Consider the following 22,942-nt stretch of genomic DNA (forward strand, 5'->3'; position numbering starts at 1 on the left):
TCACTCATATTGAGTGCTGCATTTCTTCCACCGATCCAACAAGATCCCCCATCAGGAAACCTGTCCATGAGGAGGGATCGTGGCAGAGACACAATTTTATTATCAAGGGGTCAAGGGAATTATTAAGTACAATTAATTTTTTAAAAATTATATAAATGTAAATTATAGAGATGTTTTCATATATTAAAATAAAATGTTATAAATATTAAATAGTATTAGTAATTTTAAAGTAATTAGAGATTCTTAACCAGGGCTGAGCTCCCTCTCCCCGCTCACTGCGGGATGTGGGGAGGGGGCGATGCTGACAGGGCCGGGGGGCTGCAGCTGCGGTGGGGCAGGGAAACCGTGGGGATCTGGTGCTGCTGCTCTTCCTCCTCCTCCTCTTCCTCCTCCTCCCGCTCCCCCCCGGGCCCAGCCCCCACCCTTTGTCCCCCTCCCTTTGCCCAAATCCGTCCCATCACCCCCCCCCAACCCCCTCCCCATCGCCCCCCAATAAACGGCCCGGGGCCAACTGGGAAGCTTTATTGGGAGCACTGGGAGCAGGCACTGGGCGGGGGCAGAGCGCCAGCGGGGCTGGGGGGGACACGGGACCCCCCCAAAATCAGCGGAGCGGGGACGGAGCGGGGGGTCCCGGCCGGGCCCGAGCCCACGGGGAGGGGCTGCGGCCGCCGGCGGCTCAGGAGCTCTGTGGGCAGAGAAAAGGGGGTGACACCGGGCTGGGGGCCCCGGCGGGAGCGCGCACGCTCCGCCACGGCCGGGACGCCACCCCCGGCACCCGCCCTGACCTTCTTGCGCACGTAGAAGCCGAGCCCCAGCGCCAGGAAGACGAAGCCCAAGACGAAGCCCCCGATGCCCGTCAGCATCTTGCTGCGGGCGGCGTCCGGCGGCATCTCTGGGGGGTCCGCAGGGCTCAGCACCCCCAAAACCTCTCACGGACACCCCCAGCCCCTCCCAGCGCCCTCCCTGTGGCCCCCAGCCCAGCCAGGAGCCCCTGAAACCTCCCCCCGATCCCTTTTGGTCCTGGCCAGGAGCCACCAAAGCCCCTCCCGTCCCTCTGAGGATCCCACAGCCCCCTCCCAGTTGCCCCCAGCGGCCCAGGAGCCCCAAAGCCTCTCGCAGTCCCTTGGCAGCCCCAGCAGGACTCAGCCAGAGCCCTCCCAGTCTGTGCCCAGCACAACCGAGCTCATGGCGAGTCCCGCTTTGCCATGGCCGATCTCCTTCCAGCCCCTCCGGGCTCACTGCGATCCCTCCCAGTCACACCCAGCGCCCCCAAACTCCCTCCCAGTGCCCACCAGGAGCCCCCATCCCCATCCCACCCTCCCCAGCATCCCCCAAACCCCTTCCCAGCCCTTGCCCAGTCCCCAGGGCCTCTCCCAGTCCCAGCCCGGCTCTCTCCAGCTCCCTCCCAGTGGCTCCCAGCAGAGCCCAGTGGTTCTGCCAGCGCCCCCAGGGGCTCCCCCGTACCCCAGTGCCGGCTCAGGGGCTGCTCCAGGCTGACGTGCTCCACCTGGCAGCTGTAGGTGAGCCCGCGCCGGGGCGGCGTTTCCAGCAGCACCAGCAGCTGGTAGGTCCAGTCCCCGTTGGGGACCACGTCGGTGGCCACCACGTGCTCCGAGAGCTCCTGCTGGCCCTGGAACCACCTCACCTGGATGGCAGCAGGGTAGAAATCCATCACGGAGCAGAGCAGGCGGCCGGGGCCGGGCTGGGAGCTCGAGGGGGGCACCAGCGAGATGGACACGCTGGGGGGCACTGGGAGAGAGAGAGAGAGAGCGGGGACACACTGGGATCAGCTGGGGGGCACTGGGAGAGAGAGGGGAGGGCTGGGCTGGGGAGGGACTGGGAGGGAATGGGAATGGGCTGGGAGGGATTGGGAATAGACCGGGAATGGACTGGAAGGGACTAGGAATGGACTGGAGGGATTGGGATGGACTGAGAGGGACTGGGAGAGAGTGGGATAGACTGGAATGGATTTGGAATGGACTGGGAGGGACTGGGAATGGACTCGAAGGGGACTGGGAATGGAGTGGGAGGGACTGGGAATATACTGGAAGGGACTGGTGGCGACTGGGATTGACTGGGATGGTCACTGGCAGGGCAGGGCCCGAGGGGACACGCTCTGCCCCGCGCTCACCTCGGCGCTCCACGCTGAATGGGGCATCAATCCGGTAGTTGTGCCGGCAGTACCGGTCCACCGCAGTCCGTTTGTACTCCAGTAAGGCCGGGTCGCTGTTCCAGCGCTTGGCATTCATGTCCCCAGAGGGGGTGAACCCCACAAAGTGCCCCACGTCACTGTCGAACATCGCGTACTGCAGCCGGTTGTAGATGAGCCTCTGCACGAACCTGACCTTCTCCGTGCCGTTAATGAAGTAACACTCGACCTTATGCATCTCCTGGAACACCCCTGTGAGTGCAGGACACAGCTCAGTGGTGCCCCCCCAGCACCCCCCAGCAGCACCCCCAGAGCTCCGGGGCCCACCCCGGATCCCCACTCCGCACCCCCTGTGCCCCACGGCCGACACGGGACCCTCCTGCCCGCGCTGCCGCTTCCTCTTTGCCGCCCTTCGCCCACTTCCCCTTCCACATGCTCTCCCCTACCACCTCCGACCGCTCCCAAATCACTTTTGGGGTCCCATTGCCGCATTTTCCCCAAAATTCCCCAATCCCCGACCCCCTCCCGCTCAGTTTTGGGGTCCCCCCATCTCCTTTTCCCCCTCTCTCACTCCTCCCTCCCCTCCCCCCACCCCTCAGCCCCTCCCGCTCTCCCTTTGGGGGGTCCCCCCTTCGCCCCCTTTTCCCCCTTCTCCCACCCTGTCCCAGCGCCTCCCGCCCCCCGCTCACCCGAGAGCTCCGCGCCCGCAGCCGGGGGGGCTCCCAGCACCACCAGTGCCACCAGTAGGGCCCCAGCTGCCGCCCCTCGCCCCATGGCCGGGGCCGGGCAGGGAGCAGCAGCCCCAAAGCAGCCGCGCTGCGCTGGGAGCACCAGTCCGGAGCAGGGCGGGCTCGGCAGCGCCGCGCGCTCTCATTGGCTGCCGCCACTTTTGGGCAGCGATCGGCCACGGGCTCTGCCCGGCAACCGATGACGCAATACAACGCCCCGAGATCTCATTGGCTGCAACGCCTCCTGCCTGCGCTGCCATTGGCTGAGGCCTTTCCGGGCCGCTGCAGCCCCGGGCTGGGGGTTTTTTGGGGAAGGGGAACCCTGGGGCGCTGGGCAGGTGGGAGCTCAGGTGAGACCAGCAATGCGTGCCCAGGTGCGCGGGATCTCAGCGGTGCCCGTGGCGAGCGGTGACGCTGGCCCGATGCCAGGCACCCCCAGAGCCGCTCTGTCCCTGCCCCCGCAGCCGCACAGGGACAGAAAATGGAACCGAGGGTTCCTGGCTGGGGACAAGGACCGGGAGAGATCCCTCAGCAAATCCCGCACGGGCACAACAGACTCGGCCTGGGCACACGGAGGGAATTTATTGCCAACCAAATCACAGCAGCACAAGGAGAAGGGAAAGAAATCTCTCCAACGCCTTCCCCCCATCCCAACACGGATCAGCCAGAACAGGGGTCACCAGGGCTCTGCCCAACGGGGGTCACTGGGGATCATCCAGCGCGGATCCTCCCATGGGCGATGGAGCTGCAGCAGCGCACGAAGCTCTTCCCACACTCGGGACACTCGCAGGGCCTCTCCCTGGTGTGGAAGTGCTGGTGAGTGACGATCTCTGAATGCCACCTGAAGCTCCTCTGACATTCCAAGCACTCCTAGGGCCATTCCCCAGTGTGGATCTTGTGGTGCTTGCTGAGGTCGGAGGTCCCACTGAAGCCCTTCCCACATTCCCCACACTCCCAGGGCCTCTCCCCAGGGTGGATGTTCAGGTGTTCCATCAGGGTGGAGCTGTAGCTGAAACCCTTCCCACATTCCAAGCACTTGTGGGGCTTCTCCCTGCCATGAGGCTTCTCCACCAGCTCTGAGCTCTGGCTGGATCTCTGGCCGCCTTCCTGGCTCAGGGGGGCTCTTTCCTCCTCACACCTCCCTGGGCTGGGTTTGCAGCCCCTCCTCGTGAGGGATCTCTGGGCCTTTTCCTCCTCCTCCATCCGGCCACAGCTTGGGAATGACAGATCCTGGTTTGGGGAAACCAAGGTGGGAATGCCTTGGAGTAGAGGCTCCTCCTGGCCAGGTCCATCTCTAGAACTCAGCAGGAGTCTCGTGTCCATGGAAATCTCCACATACCAAGATTCAGCCCGAAAAAACTCTCCCAGGAGTTCCCTATCACTGATTTGTCCACTTTGGGGGTTCCAGAGGTTTTCTTTCCGTGGGATCATGGGGGTCCAATGGTTCCAGGGGTTCTCCATTCTCTGGCATCCTGCTCAGGGATGATCCAGGGCCTTTTGGGGGTCCATGGGGGCCCTTCTCCCCTGATGCTCTACTCTGAAATCCCAGGGGTCCCAGGGGTCCCTCCTCTCCAGGCTCCCCCCCTTTCCAGTCTGCCGGGGTCCCCCAGCTCTGGGATCGCCCCTCTCTGCTCTCCCCACTCTGGGGGTCCCAGGGGATCCCCTCCTCTGCTCTCCCGGGGGTCCCCAGGACCAATGTCCTCCCCTGCCCATACTGGGCAATGGCCACGTGGGCCCCCAAAGATCCCCCAAGGGGCTCAGCTTTGGGCTCCTGCAAGATCCAAACCTACACACACAGAGAAAACAAAACCTCCCAGAGACACCAGATGATATTTGAGGTCAATTCCACAATCTGCAAGCTCCACACACACCCCAATAAAAAACCCTCTCAGGGACCCCCCCCGATAGATTTGGGATGAGCTCCCCCTCCCCGCTCACCTGCAGGACGAGGTGGGGGCGATGGTCCCGCGGCTGCGGCCACAGGGGGCACTGGAACCTCCTGTTCCTCCTGTTCCTGCTCCTGCTCCTCCTCTTCCTGCTCCCCCTGTTCCTCTCTCCCTCCTCCTCCTCCTCCTTCCTAATCCCACCTCCTCCCCAGTTCCTGCCTTCTGTGTATTTAGAGTGGAGACCCTTGCTTGTTTTTAGAATCAGAACAAAGATCCCAGATGGAACAAGGCTTGCTGCTTTTAGTCAGAACTATCAGTGACTAAAGGTCACGTTTCCTTTGCTTTGGTCCTGTCCTTGTTCTCCTCAATGTTCAGGCTGGGCTATGGAGTGTCCTTGTTTGCTGCATTTTCTCAGTTCCTCTTGCATCCTTTGGGCCATGGCTGTGCCCTGGGAGGGTTCTTTGTGCTCCTTTGTGACACAGGAGAACCTTCCAGGCGGTTTCTGCGTGAGCTGCTGCTGGGATGTCACAGGAACAGCGCCACGTCCCCGTGGTGTTCCCGTTGCTGTGGGACACGGAGGCCTCAGTGCCCAGAGTGGCTCTGGGCTCGCTGCCGGAGGATCTTCCTGCCCGAGGCATTCTCAGCAGCCAGCCCAGCCCTGTCCTTCTGTGCTTGCAGGGCTACAGGCTGCAGGCGTGTGCAGCGCAGCCAAAATGATCCAGCACGTGGCTGCTGCAGTTTGCACTCTGTACTCTGTGGCTTATTCGGGGTATTTTTTAACCCACTTGGCACGTAAGTCGAGGTTTTCCCTCGGTGCAGCATCTGTGGCTTTGGGCTTGCTGTGTGCTTTCTGTTCTTCCTCTGGAGCTGAGTTGACTTTGGAACCAAATGGCCATGAAGACACCATTGCTTTGGGAGAGCTCCTGCCAGCAGCTGCAGCTGAAAAAGGGGGTGTCTGCAGCCAGCGGGGCGTGCACAGCATCTGCAATGAGCCCTGGGGGGTTCTGTTCCCTCAAGCAGGGAGTCTGTGCCAGCAGAGCCTGGAACTCCCTCCCTTTGCTGCTCCAGCCAAGAACTGACCCAGCCCAGTATTTTGTGCTTGTTCTCTTGCTTGCTGTGGGAAGGGACTGTGGCTCCTGGAGGGATGCAGTGAAAGCAAAATGCTCTCTTGGGGTTGCCTTGCTCCATGGCATTTCCCACCACTGGCAGTTTTTCTCCTAACAGCATCTGGTTCATGTTCCCTCTCCCACTGCAGGGCACCTCATGTCTGGATTCCTAGCAGCTCCCCCTTTAGTGAGTGGGAAAGGCACCTTTGGTGTTTGGAATTGTGCAGCAAGTTGTGAGCTCAGCATGTGGCAGCCAAGTGCCAGCCTGGGAGGCTGAAGGAAAGTTCCTGTCAGTGTCTTTGCAGCAGCAGCAGCAGCAGCAGCAAAGGGATCCCTGGCAGTTTTCTCCTTTTCTGCTGAAGAGATTTTGAAGAGCTGCAGGTCTGGTTTTGCAGGCAGAGGATTGCTTGCTGGCTTTAGCCATGGTGGAATATCGAATTCCCAACAATAAGTGGCAATGTCGACTTTAGCCCATTGTTAGTTGGAACAGCTCCAAACCCCATTTCTGCATAGTGCAGCTGGATGTGCAGCTGAGGATAAATAAGGTGATAACTGAGATAGAACTTCCCGTCCCTCACGCTGCCGTCTGTCCACAGGGCACAAAAGCAGCACCAGCACTTCTGGGGCTCCCTCTGCTTCCAAAGAGGAGGCCCAAGAGGAGGAAGACAGCAGTGAGCTTCCCGCTGCTCTGGGGGACGATGGTGAACTTCCCTCAGTGCCGGGAGATGACAGTGAACTTCCCGCTGCTCTGGGAGACGAGGGCGAACATCCCGCGGGGTGGGAATGCAACGGCGAGGCTCCCGCGGGGTGGGACAAGGACAGGGGACATCTCCCGGCCTGGGACGAGGACGGTGGATGTCCCCTGGTGTGGGACCAGAGTGGCCAAGCTCCCACGGAGTGGGATGAGGATGGAGGACATCTCCCGGTGTGGGATGAGGATGGAGGACATCCTGTGGCTTGGGAAGAGGAGAGTGAACATCTCCCAGCATGGGAAGTGGACAGCGAACATCCCCTGGCTTGGAAAGACGATGGCGACCCTGCAGCGTTTTGGGAAGAGGATGGAGAAGCTGCAGCATTTTGGGAAGAGGATGCAGAAGCTCCCTCTGCTTGGGAAGAGGACAATGAACCTCCCTCCGCTGTGGGATCCTGGGCTGAACATTCTGACAGCAGCACAGCCCTGCAGCCAGAGGGGAGAGGGGAGTGGTGCCTGATGCAGCTGAGTACGTCTGCTCTGTTCCTGGGTGCCCGAGCAGGTGCTGTGTGTGTATCTGGGCATCAGCTGCACCCAGTGTTGCTCTGCAGCTGAATGTCACCGAGCCATTTATTGTCCTTCCCCGGCTGACACCAAGGGGCTCACGGCCCCAGGGAGTGGGGCTGCTTCTGGCTCTGCTGCAAGGCAGGGTCTCACTCTGGGAGGGAGCGTCTTCCACGTGGTTTCTTTTAGGGAACACCATGAGCGAGGCGGAGACTGCCGAGAAATACCTGGAAGTGGAGCAGATTGGCCAAGGGTAAGTGCACGGCAGCTGCTGCTGCACAAGCAGGGCCGGGTGTTGTGCTGGTGCAGGATCAAGTGAGAAGTCAGGAGAGCTCCAAACACCTTCAGACTCTGGGCTACCATCCTGCTGTCTCTCAGTCCTGATCAGAATTGATAACTGTGGTCAGAAGGCGCCGTCAAAGGCCCCTGAGGCTGGCAGTGCCCTGCCTGCAGCAAGGAGCAGGACCTGGAAGATCTTCTGTCCCTGGAACTGGATTGCCTAAAAGAGCAACTCACCATCTGGTGACTGTCAGAAAACAGTTCTCAACAAGATTTCTTTCAAATATTTTCCTTCAAAAAATATCCACTGGTCAGGATTATCAACCTAATGGTTTAGAAACAGAAACCAGAGATGAACTAATAAGTGCTCTATTCTAGCACAGGTAGCAGACCCCATCCATTCAGTAACAGACACAGAGCTGATGCACTCTGGGGGAAAATGCATCACCTGCCTGACGGCAGGGCCCTTGTGGAACCTGCAGGTCTTAGGCAGGAAATGGAAAAGGATGAAATGCATTCTTTGCCAGTTCTTTAGACACCCATTTCTCACCTCAGGTTTTCAACTAAAGCAATTCAGGGTGGACATTGGGATTTGCTCCAGCCCAATTCCTTGGTGTTGGGTCTCAGTTTTCTCCTGCACACCTTGCATGGCAGAGGGCTGGTGGCTGCTGTGCTGTTGTTGGAAGGGTCGATGCACCCAGGTGTTTGTGAACGCTGCAGGCAGCAGAGATCTCCTGTCTGGGCTGGCTTTCCCTGCCAGGGCCTAAAGCGCTGCTTCTTTCTTCTCTGCTGTTTTGTCTCCAGGGCTTTTGGAACCGTTTATAAAGGACTCGACAGGGCCACTGGAGGAGAGGTCAGTGCCAACACGCCCAGCACGTCTGGCAGCTCTCCAGGGCTTTCCCCTCTGCTGGGAGCTGTGGCTGCAGCTTTGGGGGCCAGCAGAGCTTTCCTGCCCAGGCTGCTCCTCTGAAGGCAGAGCAGTGTCAGCCTGCAGAGCACAGCTGGGACAGACTTGGTCCTTCTGAAGCGCCAAAGGAATGCAAGGAGGGCAGCGGTGTCTGTCAGAGCAGGACACGCTGGCTTGGCCTTCATATCTAAAAGTGTGAATGCATCAGCTGCTGGAGACTGAGGCCCAATTGATCTTCATCCCAGCCTCAGACAGGAACATTATTTAGCTCTTATTAGCTAAAATATAACACTATTATTTCCATCCTGCCTTTCATTTTCAAAGGGTACCTCAAGGCCTAATTAGGGAGAGATCCTGCTTGGGCTCAGTTTGGGGTTTTAGTCCCACTTCAGCTGTTCACAGAGAGAGAGGGAGAGAAATGAGGAGATGGATGTCCAGAGCAAAGCTCTCTCCTAAAGCCTGCAGTTGTGTTTGGGTCTGGTGTCAGTGACAGCCTGTGACAGGGATCACCTGAGCAATGGGTGTGCGTGTCTGCTTTGCTGTGCAATCCCAAACAGAGCAGCTGGATCTGAAATCATGACCAAATCCCATAGAATTGCTAAGGGGTTCCTGGCTGTTTTGCTCTGTTTTGATAGAACCAGAATTACCTCCTGCTTGCAAAATGGGTTTGAATAATAATAATGAGCGTGTTGAGGCCATTTGAGAAGACTGTAGGTGCAGAGAATGTTGTTAGAGCTTTGAGGCTGACAGCTGAGGGACCATTTCTGCAGAGCTTGCAGGGCCAAATGTCTCTGGCCATGTGTCCTGTAAGCAGCCCCCAGCTGGCAGAGCAATGGGCTGTGGGAATGGCCCTTGCTGAGCTCTGGTGTCCCATCCCAAGGCAGTTTGGCACAGCTCGGCTCCGTCGCTCCACAAAGACTCGCTCCGTGTTTGCTGTGGCCTCCTGCCACAGACTCCTCCAGTTCAAGGCTGCAATGTCCCTTCAGGTGGCCATCAAGAAAATGAGTCTCAGAGGGCAGAACAGGGAACGAGCTGTGAATGAGATCCTGCTCCTGAAGGACAAGAAGAACCCCAACATTGTCAACTCTTTGGACAGGTGAGTGATTCAGCTCTGATCCCGAGCCCGGGCCCTGCGTTAACCTTTCCTGGCATCCGGAGTCTGTAGCCTGTTTTGAAAATGCCTGACCCAGCCACATCTTCCCAAACCAACAGCCTGGCAGTTCACTCCCACCATGTGCTTTTGTTGTTTTGCTTTGGTTTTTCCTTCAAGTTGACCCCGTTGGCTTTGTCTCCCAACAAGTGCTGATAAACCACAGCAGAAATGATTTCCCTTGGCTTCTTCTTCCCAGCCCTTTTCCATTGCTACAGTTGCCAGGAAGATCGGGTTCTTGTTTCCAGAAATGCCTCATCTGCCCATTTTTCACTGGCCTTGCCTGTTTCTGAAGGGACTTTCTGAAAGGTTTTCTGACTGCTTTTGTCCCAAGTGCCGCACGGCCTCCTCCCCTGGATAACCCTGGCAGTTGTGTTGCCTTGTTCTGGAGGGAATGGTGGAACTGATGAGTTCAGAAGCTGAACCAGCTGGGGCCAAGGGTTGTGGTTCCACATTGATCTGGGCTGTTGCTAAACTGCATTTTTCACCTGCTTGCCATCCAAAGCCTCTCCTTTCTCGCAGGTGTCTCCTTCCCCTTTAGACTGTGCAGATTCCAAGGGCTGTGCAGCCTGGCAGGAATGTCTCTCCATCTGATTCTGTCCTCACTGACAAGTGACCCGGAAACAAAGCTCCACTTCAGGCTTTTCCATGGGGGAATTGAGCTCTGCACATTCATCTCCATGCCATTGTTTTCCTCTTCCAGCTTCCTTGTTGATGGAGATCTCTGGCTGGTGATGGAATACATGGATGGAGGAACTTTGCGGGATGTTGTCAGACAGACACGCATGGCTGAAGGAGAGATGGCAGCTGTCAGTCGGGAGGTGAGGGATCCTGCTTGTCACTCCCATGGCCTGGACACGATGGTCCTTCCAAACAGGGTGTGAGAACAGGAGTGGCTCCATGCTCAGGGCTTTGTTTCTGAGTTGTTTTCATGTGCTGGAGAAGAAAGAGCCTCTGCAGGGAACGGCGTCCAGCATCACTGCACTTCTACTCTGTTCTTGTTCTCTCTCCTGCTGTTGTGGTACTCTCTGTGTGGTTTGGATTTGATTTGCTGTTCTCAGCTTTGCCTTGAGCCCTTTGCCTGGAGCTTGTGTGCACTGCACTCCTGGCCTGTCACAGCAAAGCTGCTGCTGGCAGAATTCTGAGCTGTCCTTTCTGGTGTGATATATTCCGGCCATTGGTTTTTGCCCTCGTGTTTCTTGTTCTCTCTCAGTGTCTGCAGGGTCTGGATTTCCTCCATTCCAACCGGGTGATACACAGGGATCTGCAGAGCTCCAGCATCCTCCTGGGCATGGACGGCTCTGTCAGGCTGGGTGGGTGTTCCTGGCCAGGCACGGCGCTCCCAGGCTGCGGGGCTGGGGCTGCTTCCCAGGGAGGGCCAGAGCCCCACAAGGGCTGCTGGGGGCACTGCCCGGCCCCTGCTGCCAGCTGAGAGCGGCTGCCCCTGCAGAGAGCTCAGGAGAGGAGCAGGGGGCCAGCAGTGCCTTTGCTCTGGCCATGGCCCTTCCAGAGGGGCAGCAGTGGGAATCTAAAGCTCCAAGGGAATCAGTAAAAGCCACTGCAGGAAAGCTGAGGGTTTCTTGAAGGGCCCAGTTCCATCTTTCCTTGGCTACAGCCCTGAGGACTTTTCCAGCTGACTTCACTACTGCACTCTCAGACTGAGCGTGGGGAATCTCTGTGCTTGGTTTCCTCATTGCAGTTGCCTTTGACAGGGTTTGTTTCTGTCCTCAGCTGATCTTGGCCTCTGTGCTCAGCTCAGCCCTGAGCAGGACCAGCGCAGCTCCATGGTGGGCACTGCTCACTGGATGGCCCCAGAAGTTGTGACCAGATCTCCTTATGGCCCCAAGGTGGACATCTGGTCCTTCGGCATTGTGACCATCGAGATGGTGGAAGGAGAACCTCCTCACTTCAGGGAAACGGCGGCCATGGTAAGAGGCAAATTCTCCAGGGGCTGCAGAGGCTGCGAGCACAGGGGGACCCTGCACAGGGAGCAGCAGCTGGAGGTTTCTGCACATGGGAAGGGAATTCCCAGAGGACTCCAGCCTCAACACAGACGAATTTTCTGCAATCTCCAGCAACAATTTGCTTTGGGATTTACGTTGTTGCAGCTCTTCTGGCTGTGAGGATGACCTGAAAATGTGAAGCAAGTGCATCAGGTCTAAGGTTACCTTGCAAGAAAACACCACACCATCCCGACATCCTGCCCCCAAACCCAACAAGATTTCTGCAGGAGTTTCTAAAAGAGGTTTTGCGAGATGGTTTCCCCCCTGATTCTTCTCACTGGGAAACTTGTTAAAAACATGAAAATGATTGTTTAACATCCCCATAGTCCAACACATTTCTTTCCCAGTCCAAGCTACTTTCTCCTTGTCACCAAGCCTGAGCTTTCAGCATCACAAACCTCCTGTTTCTTGCCTGGCAGTTTCTGGGATGGGGCATCAGGAATGCATTTACTTGAGTGTCAGTGGCACTGCAGAGATGCACTTGATGGAAGAATCCTCTGAAATAACACAGGCAGACCACACTGACTCTGGAAAATGGCCTGTAAAGCTGGTGTCCATATTTAGAGAAGCAAAATGGGCTATTTCTGATGGAGGTTCCTACTAACAAAGCCAGCCAATGAAACTGGCTCTCAAGGCGAGATCATTTGGATGTTGCAGTGGCTGTGGCAGCCCCAGGGTTTGGGTTTTTTGCTTGGCATAGCAAAATGAGCTCTGAGCAGCATCTCTGGCAGGGAGGAAAGTGGCCCTGGAGCTGGGGCTGAGGCCCCGGGGTGGATGTGAGCCCGTGTGGGTGTGAAGGGAGCTGGCAGAGCGCTGAGTTTGCTTTCCCTGCAGGCTCGCGCTCTGATCCGGCAGAACGGGACCCCGCAGCTGCAGGAGCCCCGGCGCCTGTCGGCTCTGCTGCGGGACTGCCTCGAGTGCAGCCTGGAGCCGGACGAGGAGCGGCGCTGGGCTGCCCAGGAGCTGCTGCAGGTGAGAGCCAAGGGCTGCAGGGGAAGCAGCAGCGCCAGGGAGGGGTTTTCTTGTGGGGCCCCCTCCGATAGTCTCCAGTCTCGCTGCGTTCCACACGCAGAGCGAGCAGAATCCTCGCCTGCTGTGGCCTGGCAGGCTCCTTTCGAGCTCATCTGGACCTGGTGCCCCACAGCGAGCAGGGACATCTTCAAGCAGCTCAGGGGCCTCAGAGCCCTGCCTGACCTGAGCTTGGATGTTTCCAGGCAGGAGGCACCTCCCAAATCTCTGGGCACCTCCTGTCAGTGTTTCCCCACTCTCCTGGTTAAAAAATTCTTCCTTAGATCTAATCTGAGCCTGCTTCCCTCGATGTTCAAACCATTTCCCTTTGTCCTGTTGCAACAGAGCCTGTGAGGAACTTGACTCTGGAAGGTAACAGTTCATTTCTTTCCTTTTTATCCTTTGGACAGCACCCATTTTTATCATCAGCCAAGCCTCTCTCCAGCCTGGCCCCTCTGATCACTGCAGCAAAGAACCTGAGGGAGCAGCGGAGGAGATGAAGCACTTGAGGACAGCTTTCAGTTACAGTAGTCAGGACAACTAGTTAGGTATGGTAGTTAGCACTGGTAGTTAGTTATGGTAGTTAGCACTGCTAGTTAGTTATGGTAGTTAGGACAGCCTGTTTGTTATGGCAGTTTTCGAATACAAACTCTCTTAAACCTCAACTCCCCTGACGTGTCCCTTCCCTCTCCCGCTGTGACTCAGCTGCCCGGAGCAATGTGAGGGGAGAGCGGGCCCAGCCTGGCCCAGAGCTGAGCCCCAGCAGAGCCCTGGCAGAGCCCAGAGCAGCCTCGGCACCTGCAGAGTCAGCCTGGAAGGAGGCGCTTGGAGCCTTCTCGGCTGCACCCGGCTCTTGGTTACAAACTGGGTGTGCTGGAAAATGCCACCGGCTCTGCAGGAGGGCAGAAGGGGCCCAGGGAAGGCCCAGGTGCTCCATGCAAGGGAAAAACCTGCTCTGGGTTTGTTATAAATAACTAGGTAGTGTTGGCTTTTGCTATTATGTATTGACTTCTGCAAAATATTCTTAATCACAACAATTTTGATAGAGTACTGTTTGTAATCACTTTTCACTGCTTTTGCTATAGTATAATTTGTCAGCTTTTTGTGGCCAATGCCCTGGCCCCTGTGTAGCTCATATCCTCAGAACATCATTTATGGATGATATTTGAGTTTGTGGACAGTGTGAAAAACATACATTATTGTTTTGGCTTTTGCAAAATATTCAAGTGGATGCCATGTGTTGTGCATTAGAATGTTAACTTTTGCAGAAGTAGCTGTAGTGTTGAAATAATAACTAATGCTTTTATTTTTGTAACTAACTGACAATAATAACTCAGAGATATTTCTGAAAGAGCTAATGTTCATTTAAAGTACTTGTGGAAATAGCTAAAAGCGTCTGCATGGTCAGATAACATTCAAGGAAGGGATGTGATGAGGCCCCTGCCACTGACCCTTCCACTGTCACCTGCTGAAACCACAGAACAGGGGCCCTTGTGAGGCAGTGACACACAACCCTCAAAACAGCAATCCACGATTCCTGCACGTGCTCTAAAAAGGCGAGTTGGGGGTCAAACCAACCTAAAGAATTCCTGGAACATGTAAACGAGTTCAAAGAAATGTTTGAATATGTACAATCATTATGAATATGTATTTGAACAATACAATGGAGAAACTAGACAAGAAGAGTTGCTGTGGGTAACCGGTGTGCCTCTGGCCATCGCCAACACCCAGCGCTGTTACTGATTTGTCCCTTCTTATTCCTTATTAAACTTTCAAAAATTCTAAAGAGTGAGGCTCATTTCTCACAAAACCCAAGGTGCTCACCCCTTGTTCTTCCCCCAAAGCCAGGATTTGTCAATCCTAAACTTTGTCTAAATGGAGAAGAGGAAGACTGCAAAGAAAAGAAAAATGCATTCATGTGGAGGCTCATGTGCCTACCACCAGAGTTCCAATCCCCCAGCTGTGGTGCACTGGTCCCCAATGAGAGGAATAGATTTCAAGGTTATGGTGAGAAGCTTGCTTCTCCCACAGATCTTTGCAGGCACATGCTGATTTATGGAAAGTTATGTTACCCCATTGGCCCGTTGGCCTAATTACCCAAGTTCACCCCTTGTTACCCATCTCTGGTTAGTCCCTAGAATCTTCTCCCTCTCTGTCCCTCCATTGGCCCCAGTTTACTGCATTCCTCTGCCCCTGTTTCCCTATTAGCTGTCCCGACCCTTAACCCCTCCTTTGCCCCATTTTCCCCCATATCCATTGGACCCTGACCCTCAGCTCCACCCTCACTACCCCATATAAAAACCCCCTGTGCCCTCAGCTTGCTCCCTGTCTTTGTCCCTGGACCCTGTTCAGCTCTGTCCCCTGTTCCTGTACCAATAAACCCAGTTTGCTGGGGATCATACCCAGACCCATCCTGCTGACTTTGTCAGCTTTATAAAGCAGCCGTGAGCTCCGGGCTCCTGAGTGCCGGACGCTCCAAGGGCCTCGGCAGCGCCAGGACGCTCCAGACTGGGACAGCCAGGCAGGGCAGGAGGAATCACTGCCCCTTTCCCCTCCCTGCTGCTCCATCTCCCAGCCCAGCATCGCTGCAGGACAGCCTCACTGCCAACGCCATCCTGCCAGGGATGGACTGGGGGGATCTCCTTCCCCTTCCCTCTGGCATGGAGGCAAATCCCATCTTCTCCTTGTCCACCCTCCTTCTTCTCCTCATTCTGTCCTACATCCATCCATGTTCCTTTCCCAGCTCCTTCCTCACTTGTTCCTTCTTGTTCCTTCCTCTCCTCCTGCCTTTTCCTTTTCCCTTCTCCCTGTCTCTTCCTCTCCTTGTCCTTACTCCCCCAGGCACTGAGCTGCAGACAGAGACCAGGGAGAACAAATCCCTGCCACAGAACCTCGTGGAAGAGGCCATTTGGAACGGCTCCACGGCGCAGGAATCCAACGGGGAGGAGAAGCCCCAGAGATCCCACACGAGGGGGGCTGCAAACCCAGCCTGGAGAGCTGTGAGGAGGTAAAAGCCTCCCTGTGCCGGGAAGGGTGTGGGGAATGTGAGAAGAGCTTCAGGCAGAGCTCAGCTTATTCCTGGCTCATCCAAAAACGGCAGTACCAGATGTAAAGATCCATGGGGCTGCAGAGATCCCCCTGCAGATCCATGGGGATGCAGAGATCCCCCTGCAGCCCCCAGAGCAGCCACGCTGGAGCACGGGGATGCCTGAGAGGAGGCTGTGCCCCCGTGGCCAGAGGGGCCCCGCTGGAGCAGCCTGTCCTGGCAGGACTGACCCCGGGGCACAGTGACCCACGCTGCAGCACTTGGAGGGGGGCTGTGCCCCGTGGGATGGACTCAGCTTGGAGAAGTTCCTGGAGAAGTCTCCGGTGGGAGAGAGCCCAGGGTGCAGCAGGGGAACGACTCCTGTCCCCGAGCAGAGGGAGAAGCCCCGGGGCATGAAGTGAGCACGGCCCCATTCCCTGTCTCCGGCACTGCCGGGGTAGGAGGTGCAGCTGGAAGGAGGGAGGCGTGGGGGAAGGCTGGATTTAAGGCTCTTCACTTACTTCTCATTATCCTGCTCTGAGGATTTGGGTTTTCTGTCAGAAATCTCTCCTCTCCCTTGAGATGAAGGACTACATTTTGTTCATCACGAAAAAGAGACCAGTGTGTTACAAGAGTTGTCTGCTGACTATTTCTGTACTACTTCATGAGATATGAGCTACAAGGATACCAGGGAAGGGGTTGCAGGAGCCCACACATAGTCCCACCCAGAAAATGGTACAAACAGATAACTAACAGAAATAACGACCAGGGAAAGGCTGGGGAAAGGGCAGGGGCAGATTAACACCCAGCAGGGAAACCTTTCCCGCTGACAAATGGTACAAGCAGATAACTCACAGAGATAACGACCAGGGAAAAGCTGGGGAAGGGGCAGGGGCAGATAAACAGTCTGCAAGGCAGGATATTTGCTTGCTTAAGCTTGATAGGACACAGTTTGCAAGGCAGGACATTTGCTTGCTGAAGCTTGATAGGGCACATATTGCGTTAATCATAAGATTTTGGTAATTTTCCACGGAGAAGTCACCAAATAAAGACATAGGGTGAAGAAGACGCGGCTGAGGAAGACTCCGCAGCCTTTTATCACCGACCACCAGGAGACAGAAGGATGACCCTCTAGCAACAACCAGCACAGGCGCAGAGAACTCCGAGATAACATGGACTCCTGAAGGATGGAGAGGATAAAAGGACTGAATCAGAAACTAGTTGGGGCAGCAGTAGGTGGAGCTGAGACTCCCCTGTCGCCCAGCGCTGAGCCTTTGCTTACGTAGTATAACTGCTTCAATAATTAATAAATTCTTTGATTGGAAATTGCTCGTTTTGAGTCAATTTTATAACAATTTGGTGCCGTGACTCGGATGAGAGTTTGGATCGGGTAGGATCTACCCAGAGTGGGGGGCGCCTCATCCAGTGCTTTCTGGGTGGCCCCTCTGGGAGAACCTCCGCCACTCTCACCGACGACCCTAAAATATATACTAGTAAGCAAACGGGACAAATTATACCGGTGAACCCCTTAATTATCTGTGCACGGAGTCCGGACGAAGACGCAGGACGCGTAAGTATAAAAGGGAATCCGTTCGGGCGGGGTTGGGATCCCGGAGTGTGGCGGTGGACAAGTGTGAATGAGAGGAGGGCCGGCAGCCGGACTCTCCAAGTGAGTGTGGACCCTTGAGTAGTGCGGTTCCTGCAGACCCGCGAGGGCTCGGGCCACGAAAAAGGGGAAGTGAAAGGAATTTGAGAGCGAAAGAAGGCACTCCGGATGAATGGGGCAGGGGAAAAGCAAGACCCCAACCCAAGTCAAACTCCCCCCCATTCCAAGGGACAATCCCCTAGGATTTATGCTTAGTAATTGGAAGCATTACCCGGGGACCGAGACTAAGGATAGGGCCAGAATGATACATCATTGTATGGAAGTATGGGGTGGGAAAGAGATTTCCAAAAAAAAAAAAAAAAAAAAAAAAAAAAAAAAAAAAAAAAAAAAAAAAAGTTTTTTGGCCCATGTTTGGATCATCTGAAGACTGGGTTCGACAGGACTTGAACCTATGGGTAAATTCTAAAGAGCCCTTCTCGCAAGCGGAGAGTGATTATGCCAAAATATGGGTAGCAAGACCCGAAGTGTATGTTTTCCAATTAAGAGAAGGGAAAGGGGATCCGGACAAAAAGGGGAAGAGGGACAATCATTTGGGCGACTTAATTATAGCACCGCCCCCATATGTCCCACCGCTAGCACCCAATGCCCCACCACCTCCACAACCACCTGCACCAAACAATGATGAAGAGGGTAACCAAGGGGAGGTTAACCAAACCGGTTACCAAGGCCCGATTACAAGGAGCCGCAGTAGGGTTGAGACGGGGCTATTCCCTCTACGGGAGATGCCTATGGGTGGACCACAGGCGGGTATAGGATTTATTACTGTCCCCTTGAGTTCGGCAGATGTACGAGACTTTAAGAAGGACATGGGACATTTATTAGAGGACCCTTTTGGGGTAGCCGAGAGGGTCGACCAGTTCTTAGGACCAAACATCTATACCTGGGAAGAAATGCAGTCCATTTTGGGCATTCTGTTCTCTACTGAAGAACGGAATATGATAAGAAGGGAAGGAATGCGTATTTGGGACACGCAGCATGTCCAAGGCCCGGCTGCGGACACTAAATGGCCCCTACAGAACCCCCATTGGGACCACCAAAATGCGGCACATAGATTACTGACTAAGATACATCAAAAAAAAAAAAAACAAACAAACAAACAAAAAAAAAACAACAACAAAAAAAAAAACACATTGGGGATCACAGGGACTGGTAGATTATTTTGCTGCAAAGTATGTGAGTGTGGGAATCTGGGACATTGCCAAACAAGTAACCAGAGGATGCCTAATTTGCTTACAAGTAAATAGGAAAAAAAAAAAAAAAAAAAAAAAAAAAAAAAAAAAAAAAAAATTTTTGAGAAAATTACCGGAGGGAGGCTGACTGCTAGCAAAAAGGCCTTTCTCCCACATTCAGATAGATTTCACCGAGCTCCCCAAAGTAGGGAGAACCAAATATTTATTGGTCTTGGTGGACCACCTAACACATTTTGTGGAAGCCTTCCCAACCGTAAGAGAAACAGCCAAAGTAGTTACGAAAATATTGATGGAAGAGATAATCCCGAGATACGGGGTCCCAGAAGTCATTGACTCAGATAGAGGGCCGCATTTTATTTCCCAAGTTACCCAAAACTTAGCAACAGCTCTGGGCATACGGTGGGAACAACATGCCCCCTGGCATCCCCAGAGCTCTGGACGAGTTGAACGAATGAATGGGGAAATAAAAAAGCAATTGACCAAACTGGTAGCAGAAACCAATTTGACCTGGGTTAAATGTATTCCTCTAGCGTTGCTAAATATAAGAACAAGACCTAGAGCTGATTTAGGGGTATCACCCTTTGAAATGATGTATGGGATGCTGTATAACCTAGAAAATCCTAACGAACATCCTGTCATTAATGACACATGTACACAAAAATATTTGGTGGAATTGACAAAGTACAGAAAGGCATTATGGGAAAAAGGTATGTTAGCACAACGGCCTCCTTTAGATTTTATCTTACACCAGGTACAGCCAGGAGATTGGGTGCTTGTGAAAAAAAAAAAAAAAAAAAAAACAAAAACAAAAACAAAAAAAAACAAAAAAAACAAAACAAAAAAAAAAAAAAAAAAAAAACTGTAAAGAAAACCCCTTGACTCCAAGGTGGGAAGGACCGTTCCAAGTACTCCTCACCACAGAAGCAGCCATACGAACCGCTGAAAAAGGATGGACTCATGCTAGTCGCATAAAAGGACCGGTGAAACCCCCTCACAGCTGGGAGGTTTGCAGTCTCCCGGGAGAAACCAAATTAAAGCTGAAACGAACTGATAAATGATTTGGATAGTAATCTGGGTTGGAGATAACCATTATCTCCAAACCCAGCTAATAGGGAATCAGGAGGCTCTTGGATATTGCAAACTCTTAGAGGACGAGTTAAGAAAGCCCTACTTTAAGTCCCCGAGATTAGAACATAAAGGGCACCCATGGAAGGGGGAAAAAGCCCAAAACAAAGATATAAGGTTAAAGTGTAACTGGTTAGATTGTGACTGTCACCCCCTTGTATGCTTTTCCTGTAAATTGTGTCACGAACCTTGGTGGTCTCATTGTCGGAGTGGTAGAACACCGAGGGGAATTTGCACGCCGTGCTATGAGAAAGAGAGGAGACTAACTTCTATCATTCTTAGTAGCAGAGTTGCTACGGGGGAGGTAAAGCTTGGATCTGACGAGTGGTGGGAAACCTTTTCCAAAGGGGTAAATCCTGATCGGTTCTGCTACCACCCTAACGAACCGATCCCCTTTCTCCTGGACATCCTGGAAGTGGTGTGTCGGAAGAAAGCCCCCAATTTGCGGCGTGACCTCTCATTAATAAAAGCTGATAACTGGGCCGCCAGTGCTAAAAAGTGGAAACGGGAGGTTTATCCGGCTCCTGAAGAATACCTCTGCTGCCGAGAAGATGGTAAACCCCGAGGCTCGCAGCAACCGAGTCGTCGGGCGAGGCAGAGAGGTAATAACCAGTGGAGTCCGTCGGAAGCCTCGACCCCCATATGGGATGTCCAGGAAATGTTGGCCGTCCTGCCCCAGGATTGGTAACCCACCGCTGGGGAAACCAAAGGTAAAATTTAACCTGAGCTCCGACAATGACAGCCCCAAATTACAAGCCTTAATTCTTTTCTGGTGCATTGTAACAAGTTCAGGGGCAGAAGGGTATTCACATCAACCCTTCAAATGGTCACTGATTAGATGGGAAGACCAGTATGTTATCCAGACCAAAATCACATCTGGCGCACCCAGCTTTTTATGTACTTTGTGTGATTTAATACCTGTAAATCCATGTTTAAATCAGTTTGGATATTATTTTTGTCCAAGCTCAAACCCAGGAAAAGGGTATTGTAACTATCCAGGACACTTTTACTGTGCTTATTGGGACTGTGTATCAGTAAGCTCCTTTGGGGGGGAACGAGGACGGGTTTATCAGAACTGGATGGGGTCCATACGGGTGTACACAGCCCACTTCCACATATACCCAGAAAGAAGGAGGGTTAGATGGAACATGCAATATGATTTACATTAATGTGACAAAACCACATGACCAAGTCTGGTTATTAGGGAAAATGTGGGGAGCCCGATTATGGGAACCAGGGACAGACAGAGGGGGGCACTTTATAATCCAAAAGACAACCGTGCCACACGACCCTGAACCAATTGGACCAAACCAGGCGATAGCTGGAGAACTAACGCTAGGAGAAAATAATGGAAATTAATCAGAAACAGCCCCAACCACTAGTCTTCCAGAAATGTATAAGCAAAACTTTACTAATTTGACCTGAGGACCTGAAAACCCGGGAGAAGGGGACTTGTGGAAAATATTACAGGCCACTTTCCTAGTCCTGAATGAGACCCATCCAAATCTAACTAAGGAATGTTGGCTGTGTTACACCATAAACCCCCCGTTCTATGAAGCCATAGGGGTAACAGCAAAAAGCATACGAGTAAATGGGACCAACCCAGCTAGGTGCCTATGGAAAAAGGAGGAGAAGAATCAAGAGGGATAACCTTGGCAAGGGTAACGGGGAGAGGAAGATGTATAGGACGAGTACCAGTGGAAAAACGACATCTATGTCAGGTTATGGGGAATTTGAGTGACCCTAAGAAACCTGCCAGCTGGATACTGCCAGCAGCAAATACTAAATGGGTCTGTAACACTCTCGGAGTCACCCCATGTATAAATATAGACCGATTTAATGAATCCAGTGACTTTTGCATTCAAGTATTGATAGTACCCAGAGTCCTTTACCACCCCGTAGAGTACGTTTATGAACAATATCAAAATATAGGACCCCACATAGTGAAACGGGAAATATTCACAACCTTCACTGTGGCAATGTTACTAGGAATAGGTGCAGCCGGGACAGGAACAGGAATAGCCTCACTCATACAGCAACACCGAGGATTCCAAGAACTAAGAGCCTCTGTAGATGAAGACCTCAGGAGGATCGAACCCTCCATCAAAGACCTCACAGAATCATTAGATTCCCTAGCAGAGGTAGCCTTACAAAATCGAAGGGGGTTAAATCTATTATTCCTGCAACAAGGAGGACTATGTGCTGCTTTAAGAGAAGAATGCTGCACATATGTAAACAAGAGCGGAATTATACGGGACTCAATGGCAAAACTAAGGGAGGGGCTAGAAAGAAGACAAAGAGAAAGGGAAAAACACCAAAGCTGGTATGAATCTTGGTTTAACTATTCTCCTTGGCTTACAACTTTATTATCAACGATAGCGGGTCCACTACTTCTCTTACTATTGGGACTCACGTTTGGCCCTTGTATTTTTAATAAATTGATTAGCATTGTAAAAGGCAGATTAGAAGCTGCTCACCTTATGCTCATACGAGCAAAATACGAAACCTTGAAGATGGATGATCCAGAAGAATCTCTGGAGCTTAGCAAAAGGGAATTAGAGCGTTTTGATGAACAAAATTGAGTATCAAAACAAAGGGGGGATTGAGATGAAGGACTACATTTTGTTCATCACGAAAAAGAGACCAGTGTGTTACAAGAGTTGTCTGCTGACTATTTCTGTACTACTTCATGAGATATGAGCTACAAGGATACCAGGGAAGGGGTTGCAGGAGCCCACACATAGTCCCACCCAGAAAATGGTACAAACAGATAACTAACAGAAATAACGACCAGGGAAAGGCTGGGGAAAGGGCAGGGGCAGATTAACACCCAGCAGGGAAACCTTTCCCGCTGACAAATGGTACAAGCAGATAACTCACAGAGATAACGACCAGGGAAAAGCTGGGGAAGGGGCAGGGGCAGATAAACAGTCTGCAAGGCAGGATATTTGCTTGCTTAAGCTTGATAGGACACAGTTTGCAAGGCAGGACATTTGCTTGCTGAAGCTTGATAGGGCACATATTGCGTTAATCATAAGATTTTGGTAATTTTCCACGGAGAAGTCACCAAATAAAGACATAGGGTGAAGAAGACGCGGCTGAGGAAGACTCCGCAGCCTTTTATCACCGACCACCAGGAGACAGAAGGATGACCCTCTAGCAACAACCAGCACAGGCGCAGAGAACTCCGAGATAACATGGACTCCTGAAGGATGGAGAGGATAAAAGGACTGAATCAGAAACTAGTTGGGGCAGCAGTAGGTGGAGCTGAGACTCCCCTGTCGCCCAGCGCTGAGCCTTTGCTTACGTAGTATAACTGCTTCAATAATTAATAAATTCTTTGATTGGAAATTGCTCGTTTTGAGTCAATTTTATAACATCCCTCACTCATCCACAGGGATTTGGGGCAGTTTTCCCTTTTTGGGGGAAATCAAAGCGATGCACTGCTGCTCCTAATTAGGGGTA

At 53.3% G+C, this 22,942-nt stretch overlaps 1 protein-coding gene and 2 long non-coding RNA genes across 3 annotated transcripts in view; 1 reads left to right on the top strand and 2 right to left on the bottom strand.

The window, feature by feature from the left end:
- Positions 1–506: 506 nt before the first annotated feature.
- The window catches only part of LOC139604965 (class II histocompatibility antigen, B-L beta chain-like), a 35,454-nt gene continuing 13,018 nt past the window's right edge, over positions 507–22,942 (bottom strand). Inside the window, exons 1-5 of the mRNA XM_071456315.1 lie at positions 2,839–2,997; positions 2,132–2,401; positions 1,465–1,749; positions 786–892; positions 507–685 (exon numbers count right to left, since the gene is read on the bottom strand). Of these exons, the coding sequence (XP_071312416.1) occupies positions 677–685; positions 786–892; positions 1,465–1,749; positions 2,132–2,401; positions 2,839–2,923 (756 nt within the window). The 5' untranslated portion in view covers positions 2,924–2,997 and the 3' untranslated portion in view covers positions 507–676. Of the gene's footprint in view, positions 686–785; positions 893–1,464; positions 1,750–2,131; positions 2,402–2,838 lie in introns of the transcript that reaches the window.
- LOC139604988 (uncharacterized) lies at positions 16,484–22,828 on the top strand. The gene is made up of 2 exons (XR_011684194.1): positions 16,484–20,187; positions 22,541–22,828. It is a non-coding gene; the product is annotated as an uncharacterized lncRNA (long non-coding RNA).
- LOC139604990 (uncharacterized) lies at positions 21,419–22,446 on the bottom strand. The gene is made up of 2 exons (XR_011684196.1): positions 21,589–22,446; positions 21,419–21,558 (listed from the first exon to the last, which is right to left on the bottom strand). It is a non-coding gene; the product is annotated as an uncharacterized lncRNA (long non-coding RNA).

The sequence above is a fragment of the Agelaius tricolor genome, unplaced genomic scaffold (genome assembly GCF_023055355.1).
Source record: "Agelaius tricolor isolate 1412-34295 unplaced genomic scaffold, bAgeTri1.0.p SCAF_57, whole genome shotgun sequence".
Classification (NCBI taxonomy): domain Eukaryota; kingdom Metazoa; phylum Chordata; class Aves; order Passeriformes; family Icteridae; genus Agelaius; species Agelaius tricolor.